General features: G+C 33.3%; 1 protein-coding gene across 15 annotated transcripts in view; it reads right to left on the bottom strand.

The window, feature by feature from the left end:
• Positions 1 to 14,697, bottom strand: part of PCDH7 (protocadherin 7) — a 434,348-nt gene that overhangs the window by 212,161 nt on the left and 207,490 nt on the right. For 9 of the 15 annotated variants that reach the window (XR_011386851.1, XM_070069611.1, XM_070069609.1 and 6 more), the window contains exon 2: positions 12,565 to 12,781. The exons of 1 other annotated variant lie outside the window; for it this stretch is intronic. Coding sequence is in view for 13 of the 14 variants with exons in the window: in XM_070069611.1 (XP_069925712.1) it covers positions 12,565 to 12,781 (217 nt within the window). In the remaining variant the exon portion in view is untranslated. Of the gene's footprint in view, positions 1 to 12,497; positions 12,782 to 14,697 lie in introns of all 15 variants that reach the window. 5 more of the 15 variants (XM_070069613.1, XM_070069605.1, XM_070069606.1 and 2 more) reach the window with 3 other exon arrangements.

Raw genomic sequence — 14,697 nt, 5'->3', positions numbered from 1 at the left:
AGGTCATAGATAAGATATGAGGGAGAAAATGTGCATTGGATGGTGAGTTGGCAAGGAGCAGTGGAATAAGGGTATTAGAATGGAGAAAATCAAGAAAAAAACTAAAAAACCATTGAGTCAATTGGTGAGATATGCTTCTGATTCTACTCTAAAAATGAAATTGCTGCCAAAGGAACTCAGAATTTTTCATTAGGGTAAAGAAAAGTAATGTATTTTCTCTGCTATTTTGAAAAACTTAAAAAAAAAAAAACCCAGAAGCTAAATAATCAAGTCAGAAGTCCTATATTTTGTGCTCTGAAATAAAACGTGCTTACTTAAGAAAAACACACATGGGTATCTTTCAATCCATGGACAATTGATAGAACTAATTTAATAGCTACTTGATCTTGGGGACACAGATAATACACAGACATGGGCGGCAAAAAAAAAAAGCATGTAGGCTTGATTTCACAAAAGAGTATAAAAACAGTCTGGGGCTGAAATAGGCAAGAATTAGATTTTAGATCTTCATTATTCTGAGAGAAAGAGAGGAACCAATGTTGTCCAGGAAACTAGAAGAGCCTCTCAAAATTGCATTCTCAAAGAAGTAGTGAAGGCTGAATACAATTGATTACACTGAATAAAGGGCAGGGAGCTTAAAGGGAAAAACTGATAAAATATGGTCCTGTGTGAACATGTTGCTTCCAGTCAGCTGTTCAGTGACGATGTACAGTTAATGCTGCTTCCACCAAAATGAAAGGAAAGAATAAGGATTGGGCTCTCAATTTCCTCAATTAATCATATAATTGCAGATGGAGCTTGTTTTAGGTGAGAATCACATGAGAATTAGAACTATTGAAATAACGATTTTCAAAATTTTACATCAATCTGGGGGCATGTTTCTTATTCACACAGTGTTGAGTGTCAGGTTTCACCCACACAGAAGTAACAGTAGTATCTGCCAAGTAAGCAACAAAATTGATGGATAATTGTTGAATGTTTAGATAATGCGAAGACACCATACAGAATGGACTAGAAGCAAGAACCAAAATGAAGTCTGATTATGCAAGCACATCTCTTGCTAACATGGAGAAAGTCATTTATATATTTTAAGAAAGAATATGCAAAATCCTCAGGAAATGGCCATACAAAGAAGAGAACAAATAACAATAACAACACGTTAGAGACACAGATTGTGGCCAGTACAAGTACTGAAAGAGGCAAGGATTCTACGGAGTGAAAGCTGTCGGACTCTCAGATGATCTCAGTCAAGGGCAGATTTTTTTCTTTTTTCCTGCACATGTCATCAGGCCTTGTTGAGTCTGTATAAAATAATTCTCCTTCTGATTCCATCTATGGAATCAGAAAATAAATATGATTTACTTTTAGAAGAAACTGAATAAATATGATTTATTTAAGAAGGCGATTAATAAAATATGATTTATTTTAAGAAAGAGTTACTTAATCTTGATTGCAAAATGTTGAGAAGTACATTGAGAAACTTGTGCTGTGGGACAGCTGGTTAAGCCACAGCCTGGGACACTTGCATCTCATATGGCATTGCTAATTCAACTCACAGGTTGAATCCGGCTTCCTATTAATGACCCGTGGAGGCAGTAGATGATGGTTGAGTGCTTGGGCCTCTACGCGGACATGGGAGTTCTGTAGAGTTCCAGGCTCCTGGCTTCAGCCTAGCACAGCCTTGGCTGTTGCAGACATTTGGGGAGTGAACTATTGCATGGAAGGTATTGCTCTCTCTGCCTTTCAAGTAGATAAACATAAATAAATAAATAAATAAGTAAATAAATGTTTAAGAGGTACACTTATTTTCCTTGTAGTTCCTTAAAGAAATAGCATTGCTTTGAAATAAGGCAGTGATTTTTTTTTTTCTCTCTTGAATGAGATATTCTTTGGCTCTAAATGTAATTCAACAGTATCCCACTTTGACATTCGAATCTTATAATAGTGTTGAGAACTGGTCACCATCCTTGGCTCTGAATAATCCGAGGGCATTATAAAATTATGTATAATGGATCTGGAAAAAGATTCCAAAGTACCACCCACAGGCCACTTTCCAAACAGGCAGGTAGTATAATGATGCATAATGCATTTCCATCCACCACTCTTTTCAGTGCTTCAGGACAATAATGATTGATATTCCAGGTCAAGAAATGCACATTTCTCAAGATTTTTGCTGAGCCAATAATCATATGGGTAATTGTATGGGGGTTTACTTTTTACTTAGAAATTATTATGCAATAATTGGTTATGTGATCCTGGGCTACAAGACAAAATCTTTAAGTACAAATAACATCAAAAGGGACATCCTTGTAGAAAATGATTATTAATAAGTCTTTGTGCACAATATGTTTGGAGGCCTTTCTGCCCTGGGATAGTGTGCTAGCTGTGGTAAACATCAATACATTGTATTTCTGTGATGTTTTACACATATAAATGAAATTGGAATTAGACATTATTTCTAGTATACAATTTGAATTTATTTCTCATTAAAATTGCATTTGTATTATATTTTGTTTTGAAGTATATCTATTTATATAATATAACTAACAATGTCAAGAACACAAAGTAAAAATTTTGATGATGACCAGGATAATATTATCAATTATTGGATCATAAATGAAACTTGTCAGATATTCCTTCAATTTTAAGAAAGTGAAGTAGACAACTGATTTCTTAGTATAAAGGAAAATATAAAAGTCATCTATCAGGGCAAAACCATTTGTAATTATTATATTATTCTAGGAAAAATAGCAAAGCTGTTATAGGGAAATTTCAGACTCTATGACTCTTCAAACTTTTTCAAGAAAAATCCTGAAAAGTGGGAGATAAAAGATGATTATAAATTCATTAAGATTGATATCAGAGTATAAAACTATAACCCTGCTTTTGAAAATTACATCACAATGGATCTGGTGACCTGAGAAAGCAATTTTCAAGTATGTTTTTATGGCTATTTCCTGGCCTCCAGTTTCCTTAATTGTCTTACTTCTATTGAATCTGTGTCAGCAACATGGACCTCTATTTACTTATATAAATAAATTCAACAATTTTTCTTTTGGATATCTGTGTATAGAGATTATTCCAGATGTATCATGCAGTGATGAGCAAAGCACTGGTTCTGTCTTTAAGTAACCTACAGGATACAAGCACCTCCCACTGACTCTCCAAGCTCCCTTCATTGATCCAGGTCTGCATGGTCTCATGTGTCTATTTCCCTATTCTAAATTCCCTCTTCTGCCTACCACATTTTTGTTTGTTTTTTGTAACCTTATCAGTCACCTCCATTGAAATGTATCCATTATTCTTTTATATTTCAGTTCTTTTAAGATTCTGTTTTAGGCATCATCTTCTATTTAGTGTTATATGCATAATGATGTTTTTATCTATTCCCAAGACTTCATTATCAAAAGACTAGGGAAAGGGGAGGGTTGCGGGTGGGAGGGAAGTTATGGGGGTGGGGGGAAGCCATTGTAATCCATAAGCTGTACTTTGGAAATTTATATTCATTAAATAAAAGTTAAAAAAAGACTCTTAATGATGCCTAAAGATATAATTTTTTCTACTTATCTATGCACTTAAGTTTCAGATCTGTTTTTCCACTAGCCTGCTAGATACTGCCTGAATTTTTTCAATGATACCTTAAATCCAAAATATCTGAATCAGAATCATTCCCATGGAAATATGCTGTTCTTTCTAGTTTTCCAAGTTTGTCAAATACTGCCACTATTGCCATATCTTCATGGGTGTTTTCCTTGGGGCTTGGTTACAACTTTTAGTATCAGCACATCATACTCTCCTATCTTTCTTGTAGCACTTAATCTGTCCAGAAAGTGTGCCCTACACCTTTACTTTTAAATATCTCATTGTGTCCATAATATTCTCCATCACCATATATGATTGCTTAGAAAACAAATAGCATATCTCATCCAACTTTTTATCCTTGGTGAATATTTGCCTACACTAAATACTCACAATTTAACTCAATGACGTCTCCTAATACTCCACATTCCTTGTTCATTCTATAGAATTTCAGCTATAGTTTCCATGACCTTTTGCTACAAGTTCTGGATGGGTGAAATGTGGACTCACATGTAATAGAAACAATGCCCAATTTAGCGCAGAGCTCTGTATAGTTCAGAGGAATGTGGCCTCAGAGAAGCACACCACTCTCAGATCATATATGGGTCTGCTGATGACCTCATTGATGTAGATGGTGAGCATTTCAGAAGATAAAAAAATCATAGAAAATATATTTAAATAGAAATGATTAAGAGAGATTTTAAATAGCTGTGTGCCATTCCATTACCTATTTATTCCCAAACATTTTATATTAATTGTCACAGATTTCATCTAAACACACAGTATAAAATATTAGATTCCTTTGAGATTATCCGATGTCAGCAGTTAAAAGTCTGTTTGAGAGAAAGCATTTACATTTGTATGTGTTTCAAGAATTCTCTAATTATTGTAATGAAGCTTCAATAATATTTTCTGGATAGTAACGAGAAGACATACAAGATAATGAGAGTTAAAACCAAAAAAACTACCTGCACAAATCAAGTAAAAGTTATCAGAAACAAGATTTAAAAATAAAGCAATCTATTGTCTATATTTCTTATGGACAAGAAACATATTACAAACACAAATATCACAAATCTAACTTGACTCTTGAAATAATAAATCCAAAAATAATTTGCAAAAGGAATAGATTGTTTTTTCAAAAAGTAAATTCAATCTAATCCACTCTAATGTAATTTAATCATTTATTTAATTTGAAAATTACAATGATCTTCTGAAAAGAAATGAGTGACTTCAAATTATTCATAGGCTCTTATTAAATTATAAAGTCCTTATTTAAGGGACACTTTTTTTTAATTGTCCATGTTTAGAAGCAGGGAGAGAAAAGAGACATAATTAATCTGTTTTATAGTTTAGATCTGGATATAGCTTCTGCTGCCAGTTACATGAATGTTGAGTTACAGAGTTTTCAAACTAATTACATTTAACATCATAATCCGCCAATAAAATGAAAAGGAAACATAAAAAGTAAAAAAAATGATGATAAAAGTGAAACTTAAATAATCTGAATTTATTTGGTTTAGCATGAAGCTTCCAGGCATTTCAATCATTATTAACTGTGTCAAAGATGGGTGGATATAAAGCAAGTAACATTTCAAGGTCTTCTTTCAGCCTAGGATTTTATTTATAAAATATAAGACTTTCAATAAATGCATTTACAGTGGTTTCATCTGTGCAATTTTCTTTTGTCTTCTTTGTGCTTCATACCACTCTGAACTTCTCTTACAAGCTTCCTTCTTTTTACATTATACCTAATTTACTGCATTCAAGGTTGGATCTCCTCAACATAAGGACTTCCATTTTAAAGGCAGAGATTCTTTTTCACTTACTTAAACTTTCCCCGAAAGCCTTGGAAATATTTTATTTTCAATACATGTTTGTTGAATCAAAATGAATAACCACAGCATTGTCACCATACAATTTCTCCCAGGAAATAAGAGACATCACTTACAAAAAAAAAAAAAAAAAAAAAGAAAAGAAAAGAAAGAAAGAAACCTGTGATAGAAGTAACAATGGAGAGTGCTTTACCCAAGAAGAGGAATATTGAGATGAAACAGTTTCTCAACAAATAAGCCAATTGAAGAGGTTAAGAGTGCTAACTACACTTTCACTAAGTTCCAGAGTTTCTTTACTACACAGAAGATGTTTAACAGGTTGTTGTATTTCAGTAACATCACTTTTTTGGATGTAAATTCGGGAGAAAATCAGAGGAATAATAAAAGCACACATATTCTATTAGCAACAAAAATACCCAAGTGATTGGAATAACACTGAAAATGAATAGGGGCTAAACAATCCACTGCATTATTATTCACACAAGCAAAAGCGTTGAGAATCTGGTGGAAACAAACCCACTAACTGACCTCCAAAGTCACTTTGAGATTTGATGAGAGCTCATTCCCTTCTTAAATGTCTAAGGGTTTAGCAGGGTGATCTAGATTTAACAGACCAAATTAGAATAAAAAGGGTAATATGTCCCCATGTTTTATCAGTATTAATTATTAATACTAAGATTAGAAAAGCAAGGACTGAGAGTCTGGGAAGCATACTAATTGGAGCTTTTTTCCAGCTCATTTTCCCTGCCAATATGAATATTTTGCAGCAGTTTCAAGGGAAATTGACACCTGAAGAGCAATGCATTCAACTGGAACACTTAATATAAATTGTAAAATCCTGAAGCAGGAGAAAAGGGAATGTAGAAAGATGATAACGTCGCCACCCAATCTTAGATGATGAAGAGTACAGAGGATTGGCTTCATGTTAGATCCTTCCTCTCATTTTATATCCTTGCTGTCCCTAAGCATTACTGCCCTGGAGTCCCACGAGAGAATCTGACTGGAATTATTCAAGGTGAGAATATCATTCTCACTAGTTATTTTAAAATACTACCTTGGTAAGCCTAAACATTTTATGAATCCTGCATGATTTAAATCATTGTGTTATATCAAAGGTACATAAAGGTAATAATATTCAGTTATTTATTATTATTATTTTAAAATACCAGTAAAATTTTAATCAATCAATATAGTGAGATTAGTAAAGTTCTTATTATTCATTTATAAATTATGACTATCATGTCATTTAGTTTCTTCCACAGCCCTGTGATTTGTAGTTTAAGAAAGTGGGGCTAAGAAAATTACACTCTTATTAAGAGGAGAAACCAGGATTCAGACTGATGTCCTTAAATTTCAAAGCTTGCACCTTCCGTCACACCAGATTCCACTACAACACCGCCAGTTCTCCTCTGGGATAGCATCTTCATTAGATTTGTTGGGATTGTACTGCTCATTTTACAAGAAACTAGCTCTACCATAGGTTTTGACTGGCTGAGATCTGCTTAAAGACAGCCTCTATAATCACTTTTGCTTTCTAATCCCTAAAAATCAATAGGAGTGAATGGGGTCCTAGCAAAATGGTGGCCTACAAATTTCTTAGGTTGTGGGGAAGGTTCACAGCTGTGTCACAGATGGCTGGAAAATTTGAAAAAAACAGCTTCAATCAGACAATAGCAGCTAGAGTGACAGGGAGAGATGTAGAACCTTGAAAGTGAATTCTTTTCTCTCTCTCTCTTTTCTTGAAAAATGGAATTAGAAGAGAAGTTTATGTTGGAACAAAGCATTTTGAAATCCATGCATTGCTTTTTCCTATATGCATTTTCTATGAACTTGTGTTTTCTTAAATTATTTTACTTTTTACATTTTTGGTTAACATACAACACATGGACATTTCTATGGGATAAAGTGCAATGTACATATGCACTGAGCATAAACCAATCAAACCAGGTAAGTAGCCTTTCCATTTCTTTATGAAAATGAATTCTTAGCAAAGTATGTTAGTCTCTTCCTACAGAAAACATATGTACAACGTTTGCTATGCTCATGCCATTCGGCAAGTATATGGGAATCTTAGGGAAAAATGGAAAAGGCAGCCTTACCACATAAGCCAGTCTAAATGAAAATAGCACAAGCCATTATGAGGTAGATGACAGTACCTTACAAATGCCTGCTTAGGAATTGTGTAGACAGGAGAAAAAGAGAGAGAGAGAAAGAGTCTTTTAATCTATGCAGAGTTTAATCTTTATTCTCATAATCTTTGGTCACATAAAGTGCTGTTTCATTCTCAATGATATATATATATATATGTGTGTATATATATATGTGTGTGTGTGTGTGTACATACTTCTTTAAAGATTTATTTATTTATTTATCTATTTATTCAAAAGTTAGCATGTCAGAGGGGGAGAGATGAAGAGAGAGAAAGATCTTTCATCTACTGCTTCATTCCCCAAATGGCTGCGACAGCCAGGAATGAGCTAAGCTGAAGCCCAGAACCAGGAGCTCCATTCAGCTCTCCCACATGGGTGGCTGCGTCCCAAGTACTTGGGCCATCATCTGTTGCCTTCCAAACACATTAGCAGGAAGCTGGATTGCAAGCAGACTAACAGGAACTCGAACTGGCGTTCCGATATAAGATATATAGAATGCAGTCATCATAAGACACAGCTTAACTCACTGCCACACAATGCCAGCTTCCCCAGTTATATTTTAAATATATTGTCATTTGTATTTAAAAGGCAATATAAAAAATTCATGGTAGACACAAAATGATCTCATAATGTACAGCACCATGTTTTTTAATTATCAAGGACAGGCACTCTAAAACTATTTAAAATATGTAGAGTGGCAAGATGAGGTAGAGACAATAAACAAAAGACTTTTAAGGGCCTACCTTAAAAGTATGAAAAAAGAAATTTGGGAGTGTCAAATTTAAAAGTACTAGTATATAAAAGCCAATAGTAATTTTTAAAGATTTGAGAAAATCAAAAGACATAAAATTAATCTGGAATTTAGAGTGGCCAAATTTCTAAACTCATTTAACTGTTTAAAACCTGGCATGTATTATCTGTTGTTTTTCCATTTTATATTCTTATTATGGCATGTTCTCATTAAGTTTGCCTCCCAAAATGTACATATTGCTGTTTCCTGTTTTTTCATTCTTAATCTGATCACAGTTTACATTAGCATGCAAAGAGAGTAAATGTGTTTATTCTACTGTGAGCAGGACATTGGAGCAGGGGCTTAGATCAGATCTACAAATGGCTCTTGTGTACTGGGAATTATGGGAGGCTCCTGCACTGTCTTACACTAATCTGCTGTGGTGCAAACATTTTTATACACCTAACCAACATTCACACCACTTGACTTGGTCCACTGCCTTGATTTATGTAGTAAATGCATGCCCTACTATTGGAATGCACAAATGTTATGTGATTTGAGATAAGGCCCTAGAATTACTTCTGTCCTGCCCACGTTAACACACATCATCAAATTTAATCACCATCTCACTAAGAGACACAATGGTCTTTCTATTTTGTAGAGTAAAAGATACAAGGAAAATTGAATGCAAAGGGAAAATCAGATTGCTGGGTAAGATATCAGAGTTAATTTATTCATTTGCTTTACAGAGAATCAGAAGCAGAAAGAGAAAAAAATGTTTGACCTACCCAATGCTGATGGCAAAGTTCGGACAGATGCCAAGTTGAGTGTTTTCTGTAGCTTAGCTTATTAAACACTAGGATATGATCAAGCCATATATAGCAAAGACAAGCCACCTTTGCAAAGATAATTCAGAAGGGGCTTTGGAAAGCATAAGTAGATCATGGCATGAAAGCAGGGACCAAGATAAATATTTAGCTCAGTTCTAAAGAAGGTGTTAAACACCACTTCAGGAGAAAGACTGAAGCCTACTGTATAATCAAGACAAGGGAATGCATTCATGTAGTCAATATTTGCCGTTAGCATGATGGTGTTTTAAAGCGTGATGTTTGGCTTTCACTTGAATCATAAATTCATTGCAATATATTTCAATTTTAGTATTTTTGTTATCAAATATTTTAATATTATCAACTTACAACCATGGACTCCATACTTTAAAATATTGCTATTCCACTAATGAATAACAAATCACTCAATGATAGCCCTCAACAGATTAGTATGTAATAATCATGCTGATAATTAAAGGCAAAAAACTACCTTAGTGGTCTTTGTCATGAGTATATGCATAATTCATACAGTTTTCTTAAAATATTTTCTAAATGATATAATTTCAATTATTACTTTGTAGAGACCTAAAGGATATAATTATCACAAATTTAGAAGTTCAAATTGGTGGATTTCATTCTACATTATATTTATTCTTATGGTAGATTCTTTTTCTCAGCTAATAAGAAAATAAAACCTCATTCTTTATTTGGGAGTAATGTGGATCAAAATATAGGGTAAAGCTAGTAGAAAAGAGAATTGTGCCTTTAGGCTGTCTTAATGAAACTTTGTTTTATGGTAAACTACAAAGGCAGATAAAAGCCTTCAGAAAAGGTAAATAAATTTCACTACTTATTTAATTATTTTGTTTCAGTTACTTCATTGCCACAGCATCTCTGACAGCTTATTTCTATCATTAGCTATCTTGATTAATCCCTAGTTTGTATCATGATGTTGGAATGTTATATGCTATCACACTGGAAACTATCTTCTAACCTTTTCAACAAAAGTTAATGCCAAACAGTTCTTTTTAACTGCATTGTATCACATAGGCTAAATTGAAGGAAAATGTTGGGGGTTATATTAATAGGAACTAGAAGAATATCCAAAATGGTACTTTCATAGGAAGACCAAATGAAAATCCAGTATAAATCCTGATTATAACCTAACCAAGCAAAACACTGCAGATTACCAAGATGCAAATTAAATGTGAAAAATGAATACTTGACATGTTTCAACTTCAATTCTATTTATGTCAGAATGACCCATTAATCCTGAAAATGAAATGAGCAAAATTCAGGCAATACAACCATACATTGCAATTAGATGAGTAATCTGAACACTTGAACCCAGCAAAACTTTACTCCAGTGTCAACTTCTGCATTTGGATTACCCAAAGTGTTTCACATTTGCTTTCTGTCACCACCTATAGATCAGGTCTAACATGAATCACAGCCTTATGACAAATGATTACAGAAACTAAATTTCAAGTGTCAGTCATGTATAAAACCAGGGAAAATCAGCTATATTATAATGATGCTTGCGTTGAGAGGACTTAAAACATGGTTATTAAAAAAAAGAAAAAACTAAAAGCCTTCTTTTGGATATGTGTCTCAGTGAAAACTCTGTTATCTCGCTAAGCTCACCTATTAAGTTTTCATAACCTGTATGTTTCCTATGTTTGTCAAATATGTTTATGATTTGATGATTTAGCATTCCTTTCATATTTTAAAGTTACTGAATCCCCATAAATTCACAAAATAGAAAATAACATTAAAATGCAATTATTATGCCAGTGGGACAAAGTCCTTTCTACTTATATATGTGACATCCAAAAAATACTTAATTGTGCATACTGTTGTTTATAATAAAAACAAGCACGTTTTAAAACAAAGTAAAATGATATGTTATCATCAAAAGATATAGTAATATCTCTTAATTAAATCCTGAGTCTTACTAGCATTTGAAATATATACATATATATGTAGTTACAGTACTTTTAAACTAAATTTTATTTTTTGTTAAGTAGTTTAAACATACTTGCCTTACATATATTATCATCAGCATTGCAATCCACACCAAAACTTTATACTCATTTTAGAAAGTTACTCAGATCGTTAAATCCTTAAAGCCACATCAAACTCCCATCCCCATAAGCACAAACTACCATACACACAGATAAGCATGCCTTTATAGCCATAAGACAAAATGTCATTTGCACTCTGCTAGTCAGGAGAGACATCAGTCATCAGACTTTGATGTCACATCCTCTCACTTAATAACAATGCAGATAAATATTTAGCATGATTTAATTTAGCAATGCTTTCACTTGGGTCATTTATGACACATGGCTCTCTAATATTGGATTTCAATATTCATAGGCAAATTTCCAGAAAAAAATTCAGTATTTCTCTGCATTAATGTGCTCTATATGCATGTCATTAATAAAGAAATTGGCATATAACAAAAAGTTAAAATGTCTTATTTCACTTGGGTGAAAGACACAAATCCATTTCGAGTTTTCATTAGAGATAAAATGTATGTGTGTGATTCTTCCTTCTTTCCCTATGTAAATATTCTTTTAATATTTGAAATAATAATGAAGTTAGGTAGAACTTTATCATTCCATTATTTGACACAAATCTACTCCTCAGGCATATAATTATGACTTGAAATCCAGAAAGTAAATCACCAATCATCTTTGGGAATATGTGAAGATGTTTACAGCATAATTTTCAATCTAACTTTACAACTGAAAGGAAAATGTATATAAATGCAATTGTGGTATTAGAGAATCCTCTCACAATGGGATAGAATATGGAATATTATGATATGTTTTCCTTCCTCTCTCTTGAACAAAAATGAGAAAACTTTATACTTAAGTGAGAAGGGACTTCTGATAAATAGCATGTACTTTATACTAGGGAGAACAAGATAAAACTGTTCTGCTTTGACTCCATTTCCGTTCTCCCTTGGAAAGAGAGGCTTGAAAAATGCCTTTCCAAATATCTGGGAAAATAAAACATGAAGCAAGGTGTGTTTCTTGCCACTTCCTTTCACTTAAACTGGAGAGTTCTAGTTGAAGAAATAGTTGCATGACAAAAATGAACAGAAGTAAACCATTAGACCCGACCTTTCTCGTTGGCTTTGGTTGAGGAATTGTGTACTAATTTAGAGTTTTTCATAGCAGGCACTACTCTGATGTATTTCTATATCCATTTATTTATGACAGGCATTTTAAAATGATGGTGCAGTTTTGATGACATTTATCTATACAGTTATGTTCCTTTATTTAGCATTTCTGAATTTTAGCACATCTCTATTATTTAAAATAAAATAGTTTTGGTGTCCGCTATTTTATTTTGGTTTTAGACTGACCTTCACGAGTTTATTGATTACGGCTCACTAGCGTGATGATGTGTGTGGATGTTGTGTTTGCCCCTACCATTTTCCATATGCTCTGCCTCACCAACACTGCCATCCGGCGTGGTCCTTTCATAGTTGTCCTCTGGGAGTGGAAGGGCACCCAGTCTTGGCCCTGATGAACTCTTACTGCTTGGTGTTTCTGACTCCTCCAGCCCGCTGTCATAGCAACTCTGCAGTGACCCCTGATGTGGGTCCTGAGGCTGACTCACAACAGAAAACGTCACTCTACGAAATGGCTGCAAAAGAAAAGATTCTGAATGTCACTAAGATACAAGATTGGCAACGATCTCATTTCAAAAAATACATACATTACATACATTAAGGTCTATGGACAACTATTCAATACAACATGGCTACAGGTGTTGAAATCTATTTGGTTAATTACCTAGGTATTATCTGAGACAATGCCTAGAGAGTCAATTATATTAAAGGAAAACCAAAAAGTCCTTTTCCGAAACACAGATAAGAAAATAGCAATTTCACTAAAACACACATATAAATCTGACGTTAGTTCCGCATAATAAAACATTTTCTGTTCTGTAGTCTTCAAATAGGTTTTGCATACGTAGACTCCATAAAACAAGCACCAGTGATTTGGGAATGCAATAGATATTTAACTAATCCATTGTAAGAAAACACCATTTTTAAATACTTTGTTCATATCTTGCAAACCCCTAAAATCTAGTGTGCTGGCATTTGACAAACAGTTATAAGTACACCTGACAAATAAGAATTTTGATGCCATGCTAGGAAATTGCAATGTATTTCTTTATTCCTACAGAAAATATTACCTACTGACTTTGAAATTTAAGGGTCATGTTGAAATAACAGACAAAATTTTTCTTAAGTGGTGAATGCAAAATAAACTAAAAAGTTTAATTTTATGTGTTTACTATATCTGTAATTGGTTCAAAAAGTGAAATCACAAACTGTCTTTAATTTGAATACAAAATAAGGCAAAAGTTCCCGGTGGGAGCTCACTATTGGCTATGCTACTGACAACACATGGACTGATGATTTACTATGTCTAGAGTCTGCATATTATCTCAACCACTAAATGAAATGAGCTAATGCTATGTATTGACAGGGCTACATAAAAATAATGATTTGGAAAAACAACATAAAAATGGTCTGTCTTGTCTGTGTGAGACTATTCTTGGCAATAATCACATATATTCAGCTCATAAATGAATGTGAAAGTGGCATAAGTATGTATTTTTTAAAATTTATAACTCACACTTTTTTTCTACTACAAACCATAAAATAATGTTGAATAAAAGTGGGAAGGTAAAGAAGCTTTTCTTTTTTCAAATTTACAACCAGAATGTTTATGGTACAAATGTCTAATCACAACTGGGACTAGGAAATATGGTAAGTTATTAATAAGAAACCTAAGAAGAATGTGGCATTTCTCCCTAATTTACTCATTGACTTTTGTAAAGACAAACACATTCTCCTACAGATCATCCCTTTATATTGTTATGAAAGACAGAACCCATCATTCATGCACTTATTGGAGTGTACCTACAATCTTTACATCTTTTTCATTCTAATTCAAAATGAAACTCTTAGAAAGGCTGACTCTAAATGTAAATGGAGAAACACTTAAGTCACATTATCTTTTTTGTAATATTTCACTGAATCCAGACTGTAATATTCAAAAGCAATTATGAGGTGCTACTAATATAAGTAGCAGACAGGTCGTAAGTCACAACTTACTGGCAATAAAGTTACTAGAATCATTATCCTTATTTCATTGATTATTCTCTTATTTCTCTGTGGTAATATTATTGTGATATTACACCTTATTTGTAAGTTGATATAGAAATCACCTTTTATACCATGCTTTACCTTGTGTGTTCATATTGTCTTTTAATATGTTCCCCATTTATTACTCCCAACTAACTGCTATGATTGATGTCATTGACCTCACCTCAGAAACAAGACTACATTTTTCTGCATACAGAAGGCACTCAGCAAAGACTAGTAACGAATAAAATTATAATAGCAAAATGTGGAACTCCTAAAGTCATACAGACATACTATTACTTCAAGACCTAGCAATGGGTTAAATATATATGTGTGTGTGTGTGTGTGTGTATATATATATATAGTATATACACATAAAAGAAGATCTCTTGTTAATGACTTT

The sequence above is a fragment of the Oryctolagus cuniculus genome, chromosome 2 (assembly GCF_964237555.1).
Source record: "Oryctolagus cuniculus chromosome 2, mOryCun1.1, whole genome shotgun sequence".
NCBI classification, from domain to species: domain Eukaryota; kingdom Metazoa; phylum Chordata; class Mammalia; order Lagomorpha; family Leporidae; genus Oryctolagus; species Oryctolagus cuniculus.
Note: the sequence above shows the minus strand (reverse complement) of the source record. Positions and strands in the feature narration are given on the sequence as shown.